Genomic DNA, 25,388 nt, shown 5'->3' on the forward strand with positions numbered 1-25,388 from the left:
TACATCATTAGGTAACACTGATAATTCCAAAAGCTCATTTACTTTACAAGTACAAATTTGTGGCTCATGATTTCAGAATGCATTGGATTGTCTTTGATTCTGAGGCTTTTCAGGATGGTTATAAAACTTATGAAGATGGTTTGAAAATACAATTCAAAGAGGGAAAAAGGATAGTTCAATGTCATGTTACAGCCTTTTGATCTAATAGCTACAAAAACAATAAAAATGCTCTAAATCATGACCAAACGTGAGCCAGTCTGTTAGAGGGGTCATTTAAATTTGACGTCTCCAGTTTGATCACGCTACATAGTTTCAGTTTGATCACGCTACATAGTTTTTTTTTGGTAAAATCCATATTCAGACACCCAGTCCGCTTACTAATCAGTTCAGATGTTATTTATATGATAATATGGAAACTTTTGGTTTTTTATATTCTCAGTTATGTGTTTTTCTTACTTGGCCATATTCTGGAAGGTCGGTGCCTATTCTTTTTTTTTTTTTTTTAAAGATTTTATTTATTTGACACAGAGAGAGAGAGACAGTCAGCAAGAGAGGGAACACAAGCAGGGGGAGTGAGAGAGGAAGAAGCAGGCTCCCAGCAGAGGAGCCCGAAGCGGGGCTCGATCCCAGGACTCCGGGATCACGCCCTGAGCCGAAGGCAGATGCTTAACAACTGAGCCACCCAGGTGCCCCGGTGCCTATTCTTTATACTCTTGGTACCTAGCATGTCAACTAAGTACAGAGTTGACACTTAGGAAATATTGGTCAAATAAATGAATACATGAATGTTTGTTCAGTTACGGGCTGTCACCAGCTTTTGAAGATTATCCATTCCAAAACATGAGTCATTGAGTTAAGACTTGTAGTTCATTTGCCCATTAAAATATAATGTAAAAGGTAAATGATCCCACAGCAGCTTACTTGACTCCAATAGTTACACTCCAGAACAAATACTAGCATCACTATAATCAGACAGAGGTCTGAGCCAGTTTCTGAAAGAACCCCCGTCCCAGCCTCACATGGTCCCATGGTCCTGCTCAAGCAACAACAATATGGATTTTATATATTATAAATAATTTGTTCTCTTGTTGGTCACCTAGCTTTACTGCCTTTTTTTTTTTAATGTTAAACCCATCACTTTCTTTGTACTTTAAAATCATTCATCTTGGTTATCCCTTCCTAGAGCACTGAAGATGAGTCACACCAGGTTTAGGTGTGACTCCAGACATCTATCACTTCAACCATCAGATAGATCACCGAACCCCAGCTTAGAGGCCCCTCTGAGCAGCCTTGTGGGGGGGCAGAAATTCTGAAAGGGCTTCAGCATCCCTTGGAAACTTGGTAGAAATGTAAATTAGTGGGCCCACTCCAGAAGGACTGAATCTAAAACTGGGGAGGAGGCCAGCAATCTGTTTTGAATCAGCCTCCAGGTGATTGCAGTGTACGAGGTGTGGAACGGCTGTTCAAGGCCTACCGGAGTGCATGATCCCAGATGGGATCTAAACATTCGAGTCCTTCGGGCAGTGAGCTCAGCGGTGGTGTGTGCCCTAGCAGCCAGCTGCCCAGGTTCTCTGCTGCTGCACATCACGTTCAAGGGGCCTTGGAGCTGTCAGAAGAGTTTGGTTTAAGGTTCAGACGTGGTGGGGCACAGGGAACCTCTGATCCAGTATAGCCAAGTTGGCTTCAGGATGACATTGGCTACGCAAGGCTGCACATTAGAACTTGGTCAGTATTTTGTAATACCTAATAGGAAAAATTTCAAGTGGATTTGAAATCTGTTACATTTTCATAAGAAATTTCACTATGATATTAATCAGATAAAGTGCTGTTAGATCTTCAAAATAGGAATTGCTGTATTTCAGTGGTTATAAAAATAGCTAAGACAATTTTTTAAAAGATTTTATTTATTTATTTGGGAGAGAGAGAGTGAGAGAGAGCATGAGTGGGGAGGAGAGGGAGAAGTAGGCTCCCTCCAAGCAGGGATCCCAATGCGGGATTCGATCCCAGGACCCTGGGATCATGACCTGAGCCAAAGGCAGACGGACGCTTCACTGACTGAGCTACCCAGGCGCCCTGCTAAGACAATTTTTATCACTTTGTTGTGTGAGTAAAATTCCTTGTTAGTAATCACCAACCACAGCGTTAAAAGCTCATCATTAAAAGTTTCTAGCTAATATAGTTTAAAGTCATTTCAAGTATATAACCTAATTTTTTTAAAAAGTTATTTTCAAGTAAGGAAGCATAAGGTTCTTTTTTTTAAAATTAAGATTTTATTTGGAAGTTTTCTACTAATTCAATATTTAATATTTTCACAAATACCCTGGTTTAATTTTCTTGCTAATTCTTACATATTATTTACAACCGTAATGTTTTTCCACCCTCTATTCTCCCCGGTGGCCCCCGTAGGCAGGCTGCTCCACTTGTCCCTGTGCCCCCATGGGAAACGGCCCTGGGCAGCCATCTGCCCTCCGTGCCTCAGAAGCCCTTCCTGTGTTTGCATTTTCTTTCCCTTCTTCCAACAGCCCTGGTTCTTCCAACTGATCCTGTTTATCGGATCCCTTTCCAGACACCATTCTAGGGAAAGTTCTCCTGGTTTTCATCATCTCCCAGAAAATGTGGCATCCAGAGTTGAGCACAGCTAGTCAGATGTCGTTCGCCGGGTGCCAGAAAGAAGGAATGTTCTAGGACCTCTGATTTAGATGTTGAGTGCAAATGATTCCCGGGAGGAACTTTAGACATCACTAGAATTTAAGCTCCATGAGGGCAGGGACTCTCCTTTTCATTGTTTTACCCTTGACTAGAACAGTGCTTAGCACATAGTATGTATTCATTAAATAGTTGTAAAATTAAGGAATGATTAGATGCAAGAAGTGGAGAGAAACAGAAAGAAAGTGAAAATAAATGCTCCCATTTAGTTGCATCTGTTAACTTCTGTGTCATGCCAATCACTCCCAGTCAGCGCCCAGTTGTACTCAGAAGACCGTTTGGTGAGTGTGGCTCACTCCACGCTGTTGTCACAGCAGTGAAGTTGCATGGACTCGTGGGTGGTGATGCCATCCAGAGTGGCCCATTGTCGTGGTATCCACCCCTGGGATACGTACGCAGGGCCCATTTGTTAGTGTCCATAAGCGAAGTTCTGCTAGTAAAATGAACAATTGAATTACACAACTTGTTAGATTCTTTTTTAAAGGATAATTAAAGTGCCTTTACTGACACTGTGCCTTTTAATACTTAAATTTAGATGACATGACACTCTTGTGTTAGTTTTTGTTCCTAGTAGAAGATACATTCTTGAAATATGACTCATCTTTTGGAATGATGTGTTGTGGTTTGATTCCTATCTCTAGGCAGGATGCTTGGTAGGTGGTATGTACTCAATAGTGTTAAAGTTGTAGCCTAAAAGATGTAATACATTGTTTCCTAAGACAGCTTAAAAGTTAAAAGAAGCATACTACCTTGTTTGAAGTGGGGCTCAAGAGCGCCACTCTGGACACTTAGATTGAAATTCTTTCTGAATTTAACCAGTTTGTCTGACTTTTACTGACTGCCCTGTGTGTTATTATAGTTGTTCTTCGAGATGGTAGAACTCACCCTGCTGTCTCCTCAGACTGAGTTCTGCTCCTGCCCTGGGCTTTCCCATGACTCCTTTCAGTTAGGTAGGGGAGTGTTCGCTTCAGGATTTGTAAGCTCCCTCGGTTTTCAGAAGGGGATCCCAGGACCACCTTGAGCATTAAAGTTTGAAGCCTTGTTGGGGCAAAAGGAATTCTGCAGGGACGTTGCTCCTGCTTTTGGTCACTGTGATATGCTGTCCTCTCTGCCAGAAGCCAGAGGCGATATTCTCTCTCACAGGACGAGCCATGTGTCTCGTGAATACCTCAAAACATAAAGTATGGATGATGTCAATCTCGTAACTGAGCGTGTTTTCTTCTTTGCTTTAAATGTCAGGAAAATGTGTGGTCTGTCTCTAGTGTTGGATCCCATCATCTGCATTTCTTAACTAACCTAATTCCTGGACCAGTCTTACTATATATAACCTTGATTTCCCCCACTTCGTATCATTTTGTTAGTTAACTTCATCTTATGTAATGTTGAAATTAAGTTTTGTAAGCCGTCTTAAATCTTTTTTTTTAATGGTGTGGTTTAAATAAATATGTAATGAATACTTGCATGATGTAGAGTAATACAGCAGTAAAATTTAATAGTTTTACCACAGAGTATTAATGGCCAGGTGGAAATTGCCACCTTTGGTTTCTTTCTTATCAGTGTTTCTGAAAATTTACTGACCTGTTCGCTATGGATAGGTTTTAAGGTTGAAGTTAGTGGACTAGCATTCATCTGTGAAAACTTTTTTCCTTAGAATCTTTTCTTCTTTGATGTGGGGGGAGAGAGTACTTTTCCATTCACTTTCACTCATTAGAATCAATTTCATAGGCCAGGCCATTAGCTTATGGGTGCCTGAAAAATGGCTCACATTTCCTGTTTCACGTATGAATGATTTGGGTGAAACCAGTGATTAAAATGTGAAAAGGTACAGGACTGGAGCTAGAACTCACAGGGCAATGCAGATTTTATCCTAAAAGTGGCTGAACACCCCAACATTTTCTTTTTAAGTTCTTATAGATCTAAGTGGTAGATCTTTTTGAAAATACGTTCCCCGTTACTTTTACTTACCGATGTAACTCTGCAGCCCCAGAGTAAATCTAAAATCAAAGCATGAAATACATGTCCTGGGCAGTGAAGATGCAAACAGAAATTAATCGAAGAGTCAGAATTACTGGCAAAGTAATCCATTTTAAAGAAGTGAAACGAATAGATGCCCATCAAGCCCTTCCCTCATGCGGAGCCTGTGTCCTCCTTGGCAGGAAGAACCCGTGTCCACATCACTGCTGCCTCTTCAAATGGAACCTGGCATTAAGTACCCAATAGTTTTTGTTGGACCATGTGTGTGGGGGGGGGGTTCAATGAATTCCTGTTAAGAAAGCATTTGTAGTCTAGGTGAGGGAGTAAGATACAGATACGAGAGAAGAGTTGTTATACATAGATACACCTAGTAAGTAAGCCATGTAGCTCTTCCTGTTATGACTGAACTCGGGCTTATCGTCGAAGGCATAGTTGGGCAGAGAAGGTGTAATGGAAGAAGGAGGACATCCAAGGTGCTGTGAGCAAAAGTGAAACTCGGGAACGGCATGCACGAAGGGGACCCAGCACCCATTCTCTAAGAAGAGGGTGTCCATCAGGCCAATTGGCAGAAGGACCTCTTTTTCAGAAATGTGGGTTTTTATCCTGTCAGTATTGTACTTCCAAAATTTTGGAAAGATTCTGGAACAGAGAGATGATACAGAGAACAAAGCAACGAGCTTCTCACCCTGAAATGAGCATACAGAACACCTGGAGATCTTGGTAAAATGCAGATTTTGATTCTGGTCTGGGGTGCGGCCCGACACTGCCTTTCGAAGAAGCTTCCAGGGATTCTAATGCTCATAATGCATGAACCACACTTCAGAAAGCAAGGACAGAGGACTGTTTTAAGAAGACATATTTGTCAGTAGTGATTAGGTTGGACAGCGCTTCATCTAAGTAGGGACTGCAAGTCCAAGAGGAACCTGAAGATCACCAAATGGTCCGTTTCTTTTCATTGCCATCGCAAAACCCACCAAAGTAAAACAGAACTGAGTTCTAAAGGTCTTACTCTAGTGGAGGCAAGATTGGAACTCAGTCCTCCCAGCTCCCACTCAGTACGTTCTACTCCACTCTACCGGGGTGGGCAGGCATCTGGGAGGTGAAGGACCGCAGAGAAGCTGACGCCTGTGAGAATGGAATGGGATGGCTGGACACAAGAAATCTGGTCAGCAGGGAAGCAGCAGCCCCTGGTCACGGATTTTTGGGTAGCGAGGAAACTCTGAAGACAGCGTCGAGGTTTACTTCCTGGTGAAATGAACACATGCCCCACTGCTTGCCAGAATGGAGGCGTCGTCAGACGGGAGCATGCTTTGCCATTTGGGAGACACCACAACTTCATAGTCTTCTGGTAAAGTGATAATACCAAATGAGTTATAAAATCCATCACAGACAGCAGCTTTCCCCAGCCATTTAGAGCCTGTTCCCTCCATTAATTGAGCACATCAGTGATGGGATGTGTACTTTACTCGTAGGGTGAGTGTTGCCAGGCATGCGGTCCTCTCGCCTTTCCACCTCCTCCTTCCTGTGCCCAGTGTGGAGGAGGCCAGCTTGGCGCTGAGCTGAGCTGATAGGCGCCTGATGGTTTTCCTCTCTGCTTTTGGAATAAGAGAGGGATTTATCCCACCTGCTTTTCCAGCTGTAAAGTTCATTTGGCTTCGAGCACTGGCAGCATGAAGGGAAGGAGAAGTCTGGATTTCCACAAGAAGGTGGAAACAAAGTTGGAGTGTGGACGAGGGCGTGATATTTGTTTTCCAGGACCTTATTCTGCCCCAAGTGGGTTTTTGACTCTGGAGTATTACACCGCCTGCCAGAGCCTTAGTTTTATATTTGACCCAGGCCCTGTTAGTGTGACTGTAGACATGTTTGTGCATGCATGCGTGCACACACACACACACACACACACACACACAAGCAGGTGTAAGCACACGTGTGTTCATGTGTTTTGGTTTTGGCAAACTCTTGATTTCATCTGGAAAATTTGTTCTTTTTTTGCTTCTTTGTTAGACATAATAAACTTTGAGGGAATTACTATTTCCAGAATTGTCCCACGTTGACAAGAAATGAATCTGAGGTTTCCCTCCACCCAGTAATTTTTGTCATCTGATTCCTTTAAAAAAAAAAAACAACTATATGGAACTACAGTTTTGTCTCTTGCAGTCCAAATATGAATGTGAGATGATTTGTAAAATCATTATGGACCTTCACTATTAATCAGAAAATTCAGGCATAGTTTTCTATGATACTCATTACTAAAACTTTTAATATGTTAAGAAATTATTTTAATATAGAGCATGACCTATCAATATTTCTAAAGAAGTTTCTTTGTTTAGTTGTTGGGATACAGCTACAATTGTTACCAGTTTTAATTTTTTGAAACTTTTATTATATTTTTTAGAAATATCTAAAAGCAATGTATTTTTTTAAAAAAGATTTTATTTATTTATTTGACAGAGATAGAGACAGCCAGCGAGAGAGGGAACACAAGCAGGGGGAGTGGGAAAGGAAGAAGCAGGCTCCCAGCAGAGGAGCCTGATGTGGGGCTCGATCCCATAATGCTGGGACCACGCCCTGAGCCGAAGGCAGATGCTTAACTGCTGTGCCACCCAGGCGCCCCAAAAGCAATGTATTTTTGACAAATGTGTTGAAAATTGAGGAATAGTGGCTTTTGTAGACATAACCATCGGTGTGTAAGGAAACTTTGAGATGTTATTTTTTAAATATTTTATTTGTTTGTCGAGAGAGAGAGAAATAGGAGCACACAAACAGGGGGAACGGCAGGCAGAGGGAGAAGCAAGCTCCCTGCTGAGCAGGGAGCTGGATGCAGGACTCGATTCCAGGACCCTGGGACCATGACCTGAGCCAAAGGCAGACGCTTAACTGACTGAACGACCCAGGTGTCCCAGAGATGTTTCCTCATACATTTATAAACATGTACATGTAGATAATTTTAAAACATGTGAGATCTGAAGATTGTACTTTTAAGCTGATCTTATATTAGAAAAAAATAATGAAGGTGATGCAAGACTATACGCTCATAAAAACAGTAAGCATAGGTAACTTCTATTAACATTTAGTGTATATCCTCTCTGACTTTTGCATGCACGCATGGGTACATGAACATATGTTGAGCTTTATTTATAATTTGGTTTAGTTTCCATTGTAATACTTCATTAAGTTAGGGAGATTTCCTTAAGCATTTGTAGTGTACAAACTCACTACAGGTTTGTAATGTTTAATGATATTTGACATTTCTTTAAAAATTAATTATTTATTTATTTAAAGTAGGCTCCGTGCCTAGTGTGGAGGCCAATGCAGGGTTTGAACTCATGACCCTGAGATCAAGACCTGAGCTGATGTCGAATCAGATGCTTAACTGACTGAGCCACCTAGCTGCCCCGATACTTGTCATTCTTAACTGAGGTATCCATATGTGGCTTAATGATGAGCATTTTAATCTGTAGGTCAAATTCCATGCATTCACTTTATTTTTTAAAAAGTTAACTAAATTATAATACCCTAACTTACAGTTACAGGTTCTTGTTTAACTCTCAGTGTTGTATGGCTCTCTGGATTCTCATAGGGAACATGGACCAAATTGTGGAGTTGTAGCTCCCTAAATACTGCTTAGATACTCAGTGAAGTGTGAAGTCAATGAGCATATCATACTCAAAAAGTACTAGGGATATGTTTATACTTGGGACACAGAAGTGAGTACTGTTCTAATGAACTTTTTGGTTGTGTTCAATTTTGAATGCATTTCTTCATGTTCCTTTGTAACATTTAAGTAGATTATGTAAATTCGTTGAATATGATTTTTTTCTGCAGTGACCAAAAGAAAGTCCTCCTGTGATAGGAAAGAATCAAATCCTTGGTGAGTTTAGTCACAGAACTTAAGAAAGCCTGATCACTACATTTTAACATTAAAAATTTTGATATTTCATGATATGGTATCTGGGGTTTTCTTCATATTAAAATGGGGTGGGGCCAAAGCATGTGTGAAGGCATAGATGAAACAAAATTGACCATGAGTAGATAACTATTAAAGCTGGGCAATGAGAATTTGGGAATTCATTGTACCATTCTCTTTACTTTTGCATATTTGAGATTTTCTGTGATAATAAATTTGAAACAAGAGAGATCATAATTGTAGCCTAAAACATTTTGATATTTCAACCTTCAAGGGATAGGTTTGAGTTGAAATATATTGCCAAGATGTGCTACTTGAGTAAATTCTAAAAATCACAAAAGAATCCTAATGGATGTTGTCATGAATAAATAGTCTCATCTGATTTCTCATTTAGAAAACTTAGGTGAGCTCCTTGGCAGTCAGTATGGCAGCCTAATCTCCAAAGTGGGCCCTAATGGTATCTCCCAACCCAGAGCTTTCTTACCATGTGACTTTGCTACTCCTCCCACTGAGAGATGAGGGCTGTGTATGTACTCTCGTGCATCTGGGAGACCTTGTAACTCCAGCAGAAGTGATAATGCATGAGTCTAGGTTATAATAAGTATTACAATTTCTGCCTGGCTGTCTTGGTATGTGTCTGGTTTCTCTTGAAACCCAACATTGTGCTATGGGGAAGACAAGCAGCTGCAGGTAGCACCCCTGTACAGGTGTTCCAGCAGATGGCCTCTGCTTGGGTTCTAGCCATTAGCCAGCATCAGCCTCCAAACATGAGAGCCAGCAAGCTTCCTAATGATTACAGCTCCAACCATCTGGTCACCTCCACCCTTTGAGCCTTACCAGCCAAGGCCCCAGACACCATGGGGCAGAGAAAAGCCTTTTCTGCTTTCCCCTTTCTGAATTCTTACCCACTGAATCTGTGAATGGGAAAAAATGCTTGTTGGTTTATGCAACTAAGTTTGGGATGATTTGTTACACAGCAGTAGTAACTGCATCAGTTAGCCTGTGTTATTGAGGAGAATCTCATTTCTCAGTGATCATCTCTTTCTATAACATGTCCAAAAGGCACACGTTTACTCAGTGACTGTGTTCTGATTATTCAGTTTTTACTATTTCCATTAACACATGACTTCCAAATCAGGAGTTAGATTGTAGACCGTCAGTTTTTCCCCAGATAAAGGCATTTGCAACTGGGCAGTCAGGTGTATCAGTTCTTACTCTCCCTTCCCCCTTCATCAGAACTTCCTTGTCCTGCTGGACTCTGTCTAGAGCCATGGCTTCCCACCACCGCCCACTTCCACTGGTTGAATTGGGAGCAAAGAAGAGGGCAGCCTCATCTATAGACAAGGGAGGGGAACATCAAGGAGCCTTTCTCTGCCCATTTTGACTTGAATCCCTGCTTCTTTACTGTGTAAGCTACGCTTATATTACTGCACTCTTAGTGCTTCTTCTGTCTGATTCCATTGTACTTTTCACTTCACATTGTATCTTCAAAAAAAATCTAATATTTTTCAGTGATAAACAGAATAAAAGTATCCAGCACTTCTTCAGGTGTATGATACATCTACCAGGACCTTATTCATACTCTGCACGTGGGCTTTTTATCCAGGCGTTTAGCAGACACCTGCTAACTTTAACTCTTACTTGCAGTGTTGCATTTCTTCAGTTTGATGGCTAAAGGAACAAATTTTAGTACATTATATGTCAAACTATACCCCCAACCAATTTCCTAAAAAGTCCCCAAAACACAGTCTGTTATTAGTAACAGACTAACATGTGAAGATGAATTGTTTAGCATGTTACTTCCTGGTCGTCAAACATTTAATGTGGTTGTTAACAAGCACCTGCTTTGTATGCAGGGAAAAGGCACATTTTGCATAATGTACCATAAATGTTATGTTTATGATATGGAGTCACAAATGATACACTCCATAAATAAAATTTAGTAGAAAAAGTGCAGATAAAAATGCGCAATAAAAGCAGGCAATTTCCTGTCGTGGACTATTACCTAGTAGAGACTTAGAGCTTGAAGAATAGTTACGAATGGAGGAGGGAGGAGAGCTAATCAGTTATTTTTTTCATTGGTGGTTATGGAAGGACATGGGCTAGAGTTGGGTGTTAAAGGGGCTGTTTCAGAGAAAATTTCAGAGGAAGTGATGGAGTTCTGTCATCTTTCTGAAGTTCCCACCCTGACTCTGAACAGGAGGATTTAGTATGAAAAACTGCAAACTATACCTTTGCTTACTTCCTGCCGTTTAAGTTTATAAATTTCTCTGTGTGATGCTAAAAGGTTAGGTATCAGGGCATCATGACTGGTCTCTGAGTACGAAGAACCTCCCAGAAATGTATCTCCTGTGTTGATTACACCTGAGTCTGATGTCCTACCAATTGAACTTGGAATGTAACTCACACAGTTCCGTATGTTGCTTTGTAAAAATGGTGTATCAAGTCTGGGACAGAAATCTAAATTTGTCCATTATGAACAAAGTGGCAATAAAAACCAGGAGGATGTTAAGCAAAGAGAAGTTCTATGAGGCTTTACACCACTCTGGTATTTTTTCATAACAAATAAGGCCCTGGGACTAGGGGTGAGTGAGTTTCTCGTCCATTAAAGTACTTTTCTCTTTCAGTCTGCTTGTCCAAAATCATCCTGTTCTCCGATTAGTCACCCAACACATTCATCTTATAGTCGATTCATGTACTGGATTCCTTTTACTTATTTACATCTATAAATGTACTCTGAGTTATACTCATTTTAATGTTTCATTGCTATGTTTTTAAAATACTGGCCTAGTTTTGTCATCATGCTAGTAATGAGACATAGGCAACCTTAATAAATTGAACAGTTAGATGCAATGAGAATTCCGAATTTGGGATGATCTGTCTGCTTCCATGTCCTGAATGTCAGCGGAGACTAGCAAAGCCATGTTCATATGCTGCATGTGTAGACCTGAAGAATGTAACAGTCATTAAGAACACAAAAGGATTATTGGAAAGCTCATAATGAACCTGATATTTCAGACTTGTTAATGATATTCCTCCTTCCTCTAAAACTGCCTGTCGGCCTGCTTATGACATAATCAGCTGGGGGCCACCCCGGATTGTGTACCACTTTCGATGAGGATATCCACTTTAGCATCTATTTGGATTTAGAATTATTCCCTACTTGTGAAAAATATCAGTGTCATACTGTGCGCAGCTCTTACTTTCCCATAGTATATTCTAACACTTCTAATAGTGCAAGTTTCCTATTTTGCTGCCAGGGCTTATTTCAATATATTATTTTCATCATGGGTCACTGGCTTACCTCTCTCTCTCTCTCTCTCTCTCTTTTTAACCAAAGGGGAAGTGTAAACTATAAAATGATTTTATCTCTAAAATGATTCCTTTCCTTATGATTTGATGACTTTTGATAATTTCATGCATTTATTTCATCTATTAACTGGGTGCTGAGAGTTCTTTTTTACATTTCCAGCGAAGCCAGTTCATTTGTGTGATAGGGGCATGGTGATTTCTAGGGCTACATGATAACATCCAGTGAGCTTTCCACCTTCCTAAAGATACTTACAAGTAGCCCTATGTTATGGAATTCTCTGCATACATTTAGAATTTTAAAATCAGTTGGAACTCCAATATTATTGAAAAAGAACACAACTGGATCCCTATAAACTCTGTGTCCCAGTGATGGTCTGACCACATCCAGAGGGTTATTTCACCATTAACTGTCCGTGCCCTTCAGCTGGACTGTGCTTTTTTTCTGCCGCAGTAAAATTGTCAGCAGTGCCAAGTGGTGAAGTTTGGGAAGCAGTTCAATTTTAAGACTAGAGTTCTCATTTTAAAAGCACTTTAGTTTTTCCAGAAACTCTATTTATCTTCACCATCTCCTCCCACTCTATCCTAGTGTTTCCCAAATCCCCCCCCCCCCCGCTTACATATCTATGTGTCTTTCTGGTGTATGCCACGTTGGGAAGTCTCATTAAACCCGCATCTGTTCTCTTTTAGGAGAAACCTGATGCTAGCCCCACGTCACTTCAGCTGCGGTCCCAGATCGAAGTAAGCACAATGACTTTAATCATCTATTTTTGCTTCTGCCTTTTTTTTTTTTTTTAAGTAATATTCTGTACAAATCAGATGAAGCCTGCCACTCTAGCTGCGCTCACGCTGTGCCTCTTTCTCCTAGGAGTCGCTGGGCTTCTGTAGCGCCGTGTCAACCCCAGAAGTGGAGAGAAAGTGAGTTTCCTTCCTTCTGCCCGGATCAGAATTTCTGAGAAGGTCCATCCTGGTGAAAGTCGAGTGGGTGATCGTGTTGTGTCTGTGCTGTGGGGCATGATGTCATTTTCCTTGCACAGGGTGTGTGTGTGTGTGTGTGTGTGTGTGTGTGTGTGTGTGTGTGTAGGTGGGTAAGAGTGTATTTTGTAATTCAGTTGGTGAAGACTAAGGGTTCTGCAGGAGTTACTGGTTTCAGCTGCTTATTGTGAGTGAACTCTAAGTAAATATCTGGAAATGAGCATAGAGAAAGGAAAAGGACAGGTCCACCAAGATGGCTTTTCTTCTTTTAAAATACTTTCTGATACAGGGTGAAAGTCATAAAGAAGCAAGGTACAAAAATACAATATATTCCAGAATAAAACAATGTAAAACAAAACAAAAACCTCCTGTCTGCATCTGGCTTTGGTTGGTGCCCTTAAAACAAGAATAGACGCTTGTGACAAGATGGTAACCTTTCATGTTAACGGTAATATTTTTGCTTCTTTGTCCTGACTTGGACCCTGTAATCTTTACCGTCATGGAAGATAATTCTGTGTTATATATTATATCTGCAGTGTTTCTTTTAGGCAACTTTAAAAAAACAAAACAAAAACAAAGCAAATGGGTTTTCTTTTTTCTTTTGTTTTCTATAACCTTTCCCGTTTCTTCTTTATTCCATCATAATTACACTAGAATGTTCTATTTATGATCTTCCGAGGTAAAGAAATTTTAAGAAAGTCCTCATCTTTAAACAGACACTTCCTTTGGCCCGGAGCCACTTACACTGTTTTGTGCCAAGAGAAGCATAGAAGTGGTTTAGGAATAAAGTATTTCTGGAATGAAAAGCGCACGTTGGGAGAGCGTGTGTGTGCTTTATAGCACAGCTCTGTCTAATCCGTCCACGTGTGCGTGCTGCTCGCACAGAGGCGGCTTCCAGGAGGGAAGGCTGCTTTGCCAAGGCTTCAGTTCCCAAGAGGTGGAGCAGATTTGGTTCAGGACTGAGGAACATTGGGGGTGACGAACAAAAAGCAAACCAAGGCCATTGCCCATTCAAGGTTAGAGAATATGTGTGCAATTAACTTGAATCTCCTTTGTCGTAGTTGCACGTAACCTCCTAGCAGCTTAGTAGTGTGGAGGCTGAAGGAGCTTGGAGATTGGAGTTGACATTGGTTTGGAAATTGGAGGTACCACGGGAGTACATTGAGTTGAGCGTGGGCAGAAGCATGGAGTTAATGGGCCGTAGGTTCTTCTGACCCAGGTTGCTACCTATTTGGCACGATTCAGGCTGAGAATTCAGGTGTTCTTCCGAACTGAGTCCTTCGGGAAACAAGAAATGTTTGTCTTTTCTCCTAAGAGGAAGTGACTCACCAAATTTGTACTAATCTTAGTTAGGCTGGGTATTTCTTCTTTCCCCCAGTTGTGGGTAGTTATTCTTTCTGTGTTTATATCCTTCGCTTAGTAAAATGTGGCGTGGCTCTTGTGGCTAGCAGAGAGACTCTCAGCCTCCTCTGAGGTTAACAAGAAATTTTGAACACACACCACACACAGTACTGTTGACAGCCCCAACCTCTCCATCTGTAATACAGCCATTTTGCTTCTGTTCTTTTAAGTGGTTTACTTGAACCTGGGTATTTCTAAGTAACTTAAAAGTTTTCATCCATTTTGCCCTGTATTTCCCCATTGTTTTTTGAAAACTATGGTACTCTTGTTTTTCTTATTTTAGAAAAAAACTTTTGAAAAATGTTAAACTTAGAGCAAAGTTGCAAGAGTTGTGCAGTGAACTTCCATATAACTTTTACTTAGACTCAGTTTGCACACTCTTATTCTCCCTCCTAGACACACACACGTGCACACACATAATATTGTTAATTACGATTATTGCAGAACGATCAGAGAGTAGGTTACAAACTCTGTGACTCTCGCTTCTCAGTACTCAGCATGTATCTCCCAAGGACCGGGACCTTCTCTTACAGAACTGCACAGTATAATTACCAAGTAGAGGAATTTTAATAGCGATTTTCCTGATGTACAGTTCATGTTCGAGTTTCTCTAATTGCCCCACTAGTGTTTCTTACAACACTTTTTCTTCAGTCCAACACTTAAAAAAATGACTCATCATATTCACATGTCCTCTCTCTGGTCATATTTAATCTGAAAGGATGTCTTGGCCTTTCTTTGTCTTTTATGCTACTGATGGGTTTTTTAAGAGGGTAGGCTAGTTGTTTTATGAAATATTCTTCCATCTGGGTTTCTTCTTAGGATTCAGGTAATACATTTTTGATGTTGTGTTCTTCCCAGTGCACTGCATCACGATGTCAGTCTGTCCCGTTGTTGGTGATACTGATTTTGGTCATTTGATTGTGGTGATGCCCGTCAGGTTTCTTCTGAGAAGTTAGAATTTTCCCTTTGCAATTAGTAAATATTCTGTGGGGAGATGATCTGAGGCTATGTAAATGATTGTTCCTCATCAAACTTCTACCTGACGGTTTTAGATTCCTTTTATAATTGTTACCTAAATCAATTTTTACAGTGATGGTTACAGAATGTTGATACTTATTCTTATATTGATAATTACTTTGGATTAAACCTTCTAAAAGTTTTTTTTTTTTTTAAATAAGATGGACACTCTAGGTCAGATTATAATCTGAATGAGTTTTGTTTATATTGAATAATTGCATCTTTGTACTTGAGAAAGTGACTACCTTGAAATGCTGAATCTTGCTATTCTTCAGATCAAAATGCTTGCTGGTAGTTTTGTAAGTGGAGGATGACCTGGCAAACCAGTTGGTTGTGTCTGGTTAGTGTCCGCCAAGTATCTGCCAACCAAAATACCCTTCTGAGTCAGCAGTGTTGTTTTATGGGCAGAAGTTTTCTTCTGCTTTCAAAAGGCAAGAGAACACAGTAGACAAAAGTAGGCAAATTCTGCAGCAGCCCGCCCTTAGAGCAGAGGCCTAGGTGGCAGGAGCAACGTGGGATGGGCCAACATGAATGGCCTCGTGGCTTCTGCTGTCCTGATCCACAGCCCCTCCCCCCACAGCTACCCCCTGTTGTCTCAGGCCTCAGCACATCTTCCTCCCTCCCCCACACAAAACCTGAGCCAAGGAAGTATCAGGTGTTAATTAGAATGCAAATACCTGATTTCTGAGAAATACATCATCTCTCCCAGTGGTATTTACCATTTAACAGGGTTTAAAAGTCTTGAGTTACAGGAATATAGCTCTGACCAGAAGAGACCAAGGAGGTGGATCTTTTGTGGGGGTCGGACAAGCAGTGAGAAGTCCGACAAGAAGTGAGAATACACGATATCACTGTCCCTGAATCGTCTGCCAGATGGGGCTGATCCGGCTCTACTTGGCCCATAGATACCTGAGACCCACGGGATAGGTGTGTCCGTCCAAATCTAGAACAGACCTGTCGCCACCAGTCTGACAGAACGTTTTCTTACACTCTATCTGGTCTCTCTATGCTTTCACCGAAAATATAATAAAATACACTAAGGGAGCTTTCATTTGCACCACTTCTATTTATATTTATTTACATTGCCTATCGATGAGACCATTTACTTTATTACACCAATCTTGGATTTGTGTCGACTGGCTAAAGAGCTGAACATTAATTAAATTTTTTGTTATTCACCAGTTAGTCTCAAAAATATCTAGAGAGCAAGACTTTTTTGCTGGGAAAATTCTATGTATGTATGTATGTATGAGAGAAAGAGAGAGAACACAAGTAGGGGGTAACTGGCAGAGGGAGAGGGAGAAGCACATGCCCGGTGGAGCAGGGAGCCAGACTCGGGGCTTGATCCCTTTGGCTGCCAAGCCAAAGGCAGATGCCCAACTGACTGAGCCACCCAGGTGCCCCAAAAGTATCTGTTGGGAATGCATTTAGTTACAAATAACAGCAAACATGACCTATAGTGATATTAAAAAAAAAAAAATACAGTGTTCATTTGATAGCTCCTTGTTCCGCTGGGAGGTCTAGGGGCTGGCGCTAAGGCTCTGCGGAGCCTTCCGGAACCCACATTGTGTTGTTTGTTATTGTTACCCTCCTGGCTTTAAAGCGGCCACTACTTCTTCCAGGTGGGAAGGAGAAACAGGGTGAAGAAGGTCAAAGGGCAAAAAGCCACAGGAACATCCTTTACAAAGCTTTCCTAGAAACCCTGTCCAACACATTCCAGTTTGTCTCACTCATTTCTTAAAGCTGCAGCTGTTCCCTGAGCACCGGCTTTGCATGCCGGACCCCATTTGGGGCACTAGGATGCATGATGAGCGGACATGAGCTGTGTCAGCATGGAGGGAGATGTCATAGGACACAGTTACATGCTTTCAGTGGTGCTACGGAGAAAAATAAAGGAAGTGAGCCCCGAATTGGGGCACTTGACCACCATTGCCATCGAGAGCTTGGAGGGATGAGTGTTTTTCTGGTGACTGCTTTATTGCCCTGAACAAAATGGGCATCTTGAGGAAGGAGAGAGGCCAGACATTGGGCAGGAGACTAGCATAGCAGTGTTTTCCACAATAATTTAATCTTTTATTTGTACGTGTATATCTGAAACAGAGTACTCTGAAAATTAGCTAGAGATCTAATAAATACACCGTGTGTCAAGATGATTTCGATTCATTACTTTCGAGGAAGCCAACTGAAGGGGAGCCCATCTGGTTATTATTTCTAGGTGTGTATCTAGATTGGAAAGAGCCTTTATAGGGTTGGTTCTGCAAATAGGAAAAGAAAAAGCAGGAAATAGCAGGTAACGTTATGGGCCAGAAACAGAACTAAGCACTTAACATTGACTCAATTAATCCTCACAACATCCCTGTGAGGTTTTCTGTGCTATTATTCCCATTGGCAAATGCAGAAACTGAGGCACAGAGAGGTTAATAAGTTGCTCAAGGCTATACAGCTAGTTAAGTGGCAGAGCCCAGATTTTATCCCAGTTGAGAACCCATGCTCCTACCATTAAGCTATAATTCCAGAGTACTTATAATTGCATTGCTTATGCAGATAGAGAGGTTAGGGGCAAATTGAGTTCATTAGCATTATATAAATAGCAGCAGTTAAAACCTACACTCTTGGAGGTAGGGGCAAGTTTTACTCGCATTCAGGTCTAAGTTGTGTCTCCGTTATTTATTTACAGAGGCAGGAAGGTCCAAAATAAATCTCAAAACTTCACCTTCGCCAATATTTATAAGCTCTTTTCTACTAAGTCTTTCATCAGAGTTGAAAATTCACTGATTTAGTTTCCCTTTCTTTCATTACCTATGACTATACTTGAACTATTTTATGGTGAAAAAGTCCAAAAATATATCGTGTGGTGGAAGAGGAAGATGAATCAAAGGAGGGCAAGCCAGTAGAGCAGTGCTCTGTGGTCGGATGAATTGGATGGAATCTGGTTTACAAATGTTCTGTGCAGGCATCGACTCCGTTTGGACACTGCTTCATCCTCAGATTTGTTTTGTCTGGCAAGCTGATAGTATATATATACTCTTTTGACGGCATCAACTCTCCTGTTCTCCCCCTTCCAAATCCCTGTTTCACCTCCTCCTTCCCCTTGGCCTTCAGGGAAGAAGCCCTGCTTGTGTGGCTGTGTTCTGGTTGCTCGCTCTCTCCTGCTCCTCTCTGGACCGCTTACATCTCTGATCTTGCCTTCCTGCCCCTCACAGTCTGCGTCTGCCTGCCTGTCCACCGGGCTCGTCTTTGGACCTGCTCTCCAGGCAGGGTGAAGCTCCTGTGATTGCTCAGATGGGCCACGAGCTCCCGTGGCATGCTGAGCCTCTGGAATTGTTGCTCCTTCCGGTAGGGTGCCCCGGCCCCCATTCTCACCGTCTTCTCTACCTCCCCTTATCTGGGCAAACCCCATCAAACTGAGAAATCCAGCTGTGGTCTTGGCTCCTCCCAGAAGTCTTCCCTGATTCACAGAGTTGGGGTACAGTGACCTGCTATTGGGCTGTGTAACCCCACACTGTCCTGCTACTGTTATGGTAGACCGAGGTTACAGGTGTGCACGTGTGTGTGTGTGAGTGTGTGTGTGTGTGTGTGTGTGTGACCTCCCACTCTGAACCCCGGGTCTTTCACACATGTGCTTCATACTTGTCCATCCCACAGAAGGCTTCTTGCTATTCTCGAAAACCATAGTTTGACTTCTGCTCCCCCAGTTACTGAACTTGGCCCCCGCGGCCCAACTCCTGTCTTCTTCCTTGCTGAAATGCTGAGGTCAGTGCTGCAACGATAACCAACCCAGAGGCCCCTCCCGGTTCGCAGATCTTGTTGTGTTTGGCACGGCTGCCTTTCCCGCGGGTCCCGCTTCCCTCTTCGCCTTGGTTTGGTGCCTGTGACGTGGCAGCTTCCAGCTTCTCCTCGCTGGGTGCCCATTCTTGGCAGTTCCCTTTTTCTGCCCATTTCTTACCATGGGCATCCCCCTGGGGCTTTTTACCCAGCCTGCAAGCTCTCCCCAGGTACCCACACCCAGGGTTTTGACCTCTTGTGTCTGGGCGCCCACCTTCAATCCACATCTGTCCCCCTGCCCCATTTCCCGATGTGGTGACGTGCCCGTTGCCGTGACTTGCCGGATGCCTGCTCATGACTGTCGCTGTCACCCCAGCTGCGTGTTCTTACAGCAGAACTCCTCACTCCCTCTTTATCCTTCTTTCCTTCTCTGTCTGACAACTTTCTGTTTGATCATCCGTCTCTCTTCTGTTCTTAGGACCAATTTCTGCTTTTCTTTCGTGATTCCAAAACCTCAGTTATGAAATCCTGTCGCTCTACTTCTTTTTTTTTTTTTTTAACATTTTATTTATTTATTTGAGAGAGAGCGAGCATGAGCAAAGGAAAGGGACAGAGCTCTTAGGGAGTGCCAAGCGGGGCTCGATCCCAGGGCCCCAGGATCATGACCTGAGCCAAAGGCAGATACTTAACCGAATGAGCCACCCAGGTACCCCTGTTCCTTCTACTTTTATAACTTTTCCTGTGTTTCCCACTTTTTTACCGTCACTACTGCAAATGATACCTTTAGTACTGTTTCCATGAACTAGAAAAGTGCATTCAGGAAGTGACCCCCCCTCCCCACAATCAGTCTCCATAAAGTACAATCAGGCCACACTGCAGTGAGGGGATGCTGAGATCTCCCCAGTGGCACCTCTTCAGTTAGGGCCTCTATGTGCTTGCACTTTGGTCAGAATACCTGCAGTCCAGCCCTGGCCCATCCTTACCGCCACATCTCCCACCGCCAGCCCCACTGCCTCCTCTGATCTCCCAAATGCCTCCTGGGCTCTGTGGAGCTCCTGCCTTGAACGCGTCTCCTTTCTTTAGGTCCTCTTTTAAGAGCTGCTTCTCCGTGGATGCTTTCTCAGTCCCTTCCCTGGCTGTAATCTTTCCACCTTTTGGAATCCAGTAGCATCTGGCACAGATCTGAGGTCTCAGTGTATTGTAATAGGTATCATTGTCCTAACAGTGCTTATTGGGTTATTTCTATTATTGGACACCGTGCTAATCCCTTTCACTGTATTTTGTCATTTCATTTTTCATGGACTCATTGAAGTATATACTATTTTTGAGATAAATTAGCTTGCCTAAGGTCCCAGAGCTAGAGACAAAAAAAACCTCATCCAGTCTGAGTGCCATACCAGCCTTGGGGTTAGGATGCCCTGCCTGATACCAGACTCTCCGGGTCACATCCAGGCTGTTTCTTACCAGCACTGCAGCTCTTGGCAAGTTACTCCAGCTCTGTGTCTACGGTTTCCGCAACTATAAAACGAGGATGATCGGTACAGTACGCACCTCACTTAATAAGCTATCCAACACCTACCAAGTGCTCCATAATCTTGTCTAAATCTCGTCTGGCCCAAATTCGTGCCCTTGCCTGCAGCTCTGGCTTTGTATCCTTTCCTGAGGCACCTGGCCCAGCATGATGGTGAACTCCAGGAAGCTAAGAGCTCACATTCTTCTCTCTGAATTTTCTCCAGTGTCCGGAAGAGTTGTTTGCACAGAGCGAGTGCTCATTTAAGTATTCACATTGAAATCATTGATTTCTGTAGTTCTTTGAAAGGAGGTTAAAACTGGACTGTCCCCAAGACTGGAATCGCAGAAGACGTACTTCAGCCTCACCTGCTCCCCAGCACGCGCTAGGGTCTCCCTCAGCCAATAGCAAGGGGATAAGAAGCAAGTGTTTTCTGCTGGTGAATATTAACATTAAAAAGACACCCATTAAAACATTTTAAAAACATGTAAGGCAAAGAATAGTAGCTTCCACAAATCCCCAGATCTAATTCTAAGGCCTCTTCCCCTCTCCCCACCCAGTTCCATTCTGTAATCATGTTCACCCAGTTCCATTCTGTAATCGTGTTCAAGTCTCCTCACATTTTTCCTCTGTTAAATAGAAATGACAGAACACACATTACCTCTAGATAAAGGTACCACATCAAGGATTGCACACAAGATATGATAGTTTTTTTTTTTTAATTCTTAAAAATTATATATAAAACTTGCAGTTTTGTTGGAAAAGTACATTTCTTTTCTTTTTGGCAACAGGTTCATTGAGATCTAATTCACATACCAGGAACTAAGAGGGTATTATGCTAAGCAAACTAACTCAATCAGAGAAAGACAATTATCATAAGGTTTCACTCATATGTGGGATTTAAGAAACAAGACAAGATGAAAACAGGGAGGCAAACCATAAGAGACTCCTAATCACAGGAAACAAACTGAGGGTTGCTGGAGGGGAGGAGGGTGGAGGAATGGGGTAACTGGGTGATGGATACTAAGGAGGGCACGTGATGAAATGAGCACAGGGTGTTACACGCAACTGATGAATCACTGAAGTCTGCTTCTAATAATAATACACCATATGTTAATTAATTGAGTTTAAATTAAAAATCATATATACAAATCACGCATTAAAAATATGTAATTCAGTGGGTTAAAAAAATTTTGTTGTTGTTTATTTACAGAAGGAGAAAGAGAGGGGGGTAGGAGGGTAGAGGAAGAGAGAGAATCACAAGCAGACTCCCCACTGAGCACAGAGGCTGACATGGGGCTTGATCTCACAACTCTGAGATCATGACCTGAGCCGAAATCAAGAGTCAGACCCTTAACCGACTGAGCCACCCAGATGCCCCAAAGACTCATATGTGTTTTAATTGACTATCTTATTTCACTTAGCATAATGGTCTCAAGGCTCATTCATGTTGATTCCTTTTTGTTGTATGAATATGCCACATTTTGTTTATCCATTTATTGATTGGTGGACACTTACGGCTGTGTTGACTTTTTGGCTCTTATGAGCAGTGTTGCTGTGAACATTGTATACAGGTTGACGTGTGGTCATCTGTTTAGTTGTTTTTAAATCAACTTCATGGGGGTGCCTGGGTGGCTCAGTGGTTAAGCGTCTGCCTTTGGCTCAGGGCGTGATCCTGGTGTTCTGGGATCGAGCCCCATATCCGGCTCCTCCACTAGGAGCCTGCTTCTTCCTCTCCCACTCCCCCTGCTTGTGTTCCCTCTCTCGCTGGCTGTCTCTATCTCTGTCAAATAAATAAATAAAATCTTTAAAAATAATAGTAAATCAACTTCATGGAGATACAGTAGACATGCCGTATAAGTCACCTGCCAGAAGTATACAACGCAAGGTGCGTAACACAGTCACAGATTTGTGTGGCCGTCACAGCAGTCAATTTTAGAACCTTTCATCTCCCCCAAAAGAAACCCTTTAGCTGTCAACCCTCCATCTCCTGATGACCCCTATTCCCTAAGCAGTCACTAATCTAGCTTCTGTCTCTAGAGAATTGCCTGTCCTGGACAATTCATAGAAATAGAGGGGGGAAGTGCATTTTTGAAAGAAAATTGGTTTGTTACGGCTCTATTAAGAGTAGAACTTCGAATCCAGTTCTTGGTAACTTTGTCTCCAGCCTTCTTGAAATGTGTAAGACATTCTTCCTTTACTAAGTTGTTTCCTAGTGGGGACCTCCGCCCTCTTCCTCAACAAGAAAGTCTCTCGTTCCTGAAGACTGGGTTGGAGGAGAAGGGCTCAGGCCCCATCCCTTGTGGCTGCCGCCGAAAGCAGGGTCTGCGTCTGTGGTTCTGTGTACTTCTGCGTGACAAGGTGGGGCGCTCTCTGCTCATTCTCATTGTAGAAGTAAGCACTAGAAACCCGCGGGCTGTGCAGTTATGAATCCTCCTTTGAAACAGACTAGATTCACTGAGAATTGCTGATGAGGTCTTCAAGTTTGCTGGGAAATCCAGGTCAAGCCGTGTCCCCTGGAGCTGAGACGAATGCATCCTGTTTCCACATCCTGTTTGTGGCAGGGCTGCGGGCTGGGGAGGGGAATGCCAGCTCTTTCCCATGGGGGACGTACATGTGTGCGCTGGGATGAGGAAGCCCCACGGAGGTGTGTCCTTCAGAATAGCTCACAAGTTAGTTCTGCCCTGTTCAGGTGAATATGTCCTTGCTGGTGCCCACTGTCCTCCCAGGAGAAGGAGGCCGGCGATCGTGGCTCATGAGCGCAGAGCCAGGAAGGGAACCAGAGGCTGCTTGGACTGCCATTGTTTGAGCTCAGCAGGGTGGGAAGTAGAGGCAGAACGTCAGGCTTAGGTTTCAGAAAATGAATGGGCTGCACCAAGAGCCAGGCATTAGATTAGTATGTATATTATGTGTTCTTTCCCTTTGCTCAGTTTACCAAGAGCTATCTGCCAAGGCTGTGGGCAGGAGGGCAAGGTCCCTGTCCAAGGGGCTGGAGCAGCTCAGCGTGCTCGCCGTCTGAATCAGGTCACCCCTCCGGGCTTCAGCTACTCAGTGATGAGTTAGAGTCGGGGGGGTCTGCTTTCGTTCGCTGCCCCAGCCTGGAGCATGCCCTGCACCGACCAGTCTTGCGTGGCCTGTCCACATGTGCTGCTGTGCTGTCGTTGGTGTTGGACAGACCCTGAGCCTGCATTTAAGCTCTGCTGATTGTGGGATGAGGAACAATTGATTTAAATTCTCTAAGCTTCAGGTTCCTAAACCACAAAGTGTGCACAATAAAAGCTCTTTCCGAGGTTGGTTGTGCGAGATACCTAGCACAGTGCCCGGCATGTGATCGGGGTTCACGTTTCGCTTGTTCTCTCTCCACTACCTCTTTCACATGTGGCATCATCTGTGGCCATGGTGTGTCTGTGGTTTTCATCCTGTGTCGTCTTAGATGGTGTCCTACACAGAGCTCAGCCAATGGCTAGGGCCATGGAAAATACGCCATTCCTACGTGAACTTTCCTTTCCTTTTCTTTTTTTTTTTTTTTTTTTAATTTTATTTATTTATTTGACAGAGATAGAGACAGCCAGCGAGAGAGGGAACACAAGCAGGGGGAGTGGGAGAGGAAGAAGCAGGCTCACAGCAGAGGAGCCTGATGTGGGGCTCGATCCCAGAACACCGGGATCACGCCCTGAGCCGAAGGCAGACGCTTAACCACTGTGCCACCCAGGCGCCCCTCCTTTCCTTTTCATAACCCCAAGAAGGGGAGGCCAGGAGACAACAGCATTCTCAGAGAGCTCGTGCAGTTGCAGCGTGCCGAAGGACGTGTTTGTGTGGGCGGCTCTGCGTCTGCACACGTGTGCGCCCCAGCACGTAGCATATTTGAGGGGCTCAGCATTCCAGAAGGCAGGGGCTCGGGGCAGGAGCAGCTGTGCTAGAATTCTCCACCTCAGCTGTTCCCTGCTGTAGACTCTGTTGCCCTTCGCTTCATCTGTGAGTGAGCCCCAGCTGCCTGGCCCCAGCTGGAGTCCATACGCCCGGGCCGCGGCCAGGAGGTATTTAGGATGCGAGGGGCTGCGGTTTCTTCTGTCTCCTGCAGGAGAGGTGAACAGGACACTGAGCTGGGGGGGCGGGGTGGCGATCAGTAAATAAATAGCAATCCTGTCCTGGCAGGAACAGGGAAGACCCCTATGGACAACTGTATTGCACAAAGTAAATGGTAGCTAACAGTGAAGGGAATGGGGTGCGCTGTGGGTCAGAAAAGCTAAATGACTTGCCAAAATCACAATCACAAAGCTTGGGCAAGGCAGAGGTGGAATTCTAGTACAGATCCATCTGCCTGCCAGGGCCGGGCCTCTTCTCATAGACGCCACCACGCAGACCACGGACTGGTGCGTCGGGGAATTCCCATGATGGGCCAGGCAGCAATGAAGTGCAGTTGGATAAACATTTTCCAGATTTCTGCGGTGTGGATGAATTTGCTAGGTGCTGGAAAGATGGATGGGATGGGAAGGTAGCTGTCCCCTTATGACCTGCAGAAGTCATGACTACACGATCATCACGTGCCGTGAGTGCAATGCAGAGGGGCCTGGAGGAGGACGGCCAGCCAGGCTCCTGGGGGCCGGGCACCCGCCGCAGACACAGAAGTTTGGTATCAGACAGGCTTCTGTTGGAGAAGCGGACGTGAAGGTGATGTTTTTACGGGGTTTTGACCGCTTGTGTTTGTTAGGCCTGGCTGCTCTGTGTCTGATGGTGTGGTCTGACGTCAGATGCAGGCAGGTGGGGAAAGGGGATAAACTGCCACCTGCAAATACGGACACGTCCTCTCTCACCACCTCCACG

The 25,388-nt window shown here is 43.5% G+C and overlaps 1 protein-coding gene across 2 annotated transcripts in view; it reads left to right on the forward strand.

Annotated features, from left to right (window-relative positions):
• The window catches only part of SASH1 (SAM and SH3 domain containing 1), a 186,733-nt gene that overhangs the window by 70,646 nt on the left and 90,699 nt on the right, over positions 1-25,388 (forward strand). For both annotated transcript variants that reach the window (XM_040627934.1, XM_040627935.1), the window contains exons 3-4: positions 12,587-12,637; positions 12,765-12,814. In XM_040627934.1, the coding sequence (XP_040483868.1) occupies positions 12,587-12,637; positions 12,765-12,814 (101 nt within the window). The remainder of the gene's footprint in view (positions 1-12,586; positions 12,638-12,764; positions 12,815-25,388) is intronic.

Source organism: Ursus maritimus, unplaced genomic scaffold (assembly GCF_017311325.1).
Source record: "Ursus maritimus isolate PB19 unplaced genomic scaffold, ASM1731132v1 scaffold_13, whole genome shotgun sequence".
NCBI classification, from domain to species: Eukaryota; Metazoa; Chordata; class Mammalia; order Carnivora; family Ursidae; genus Ursus; species Ursus maritimus.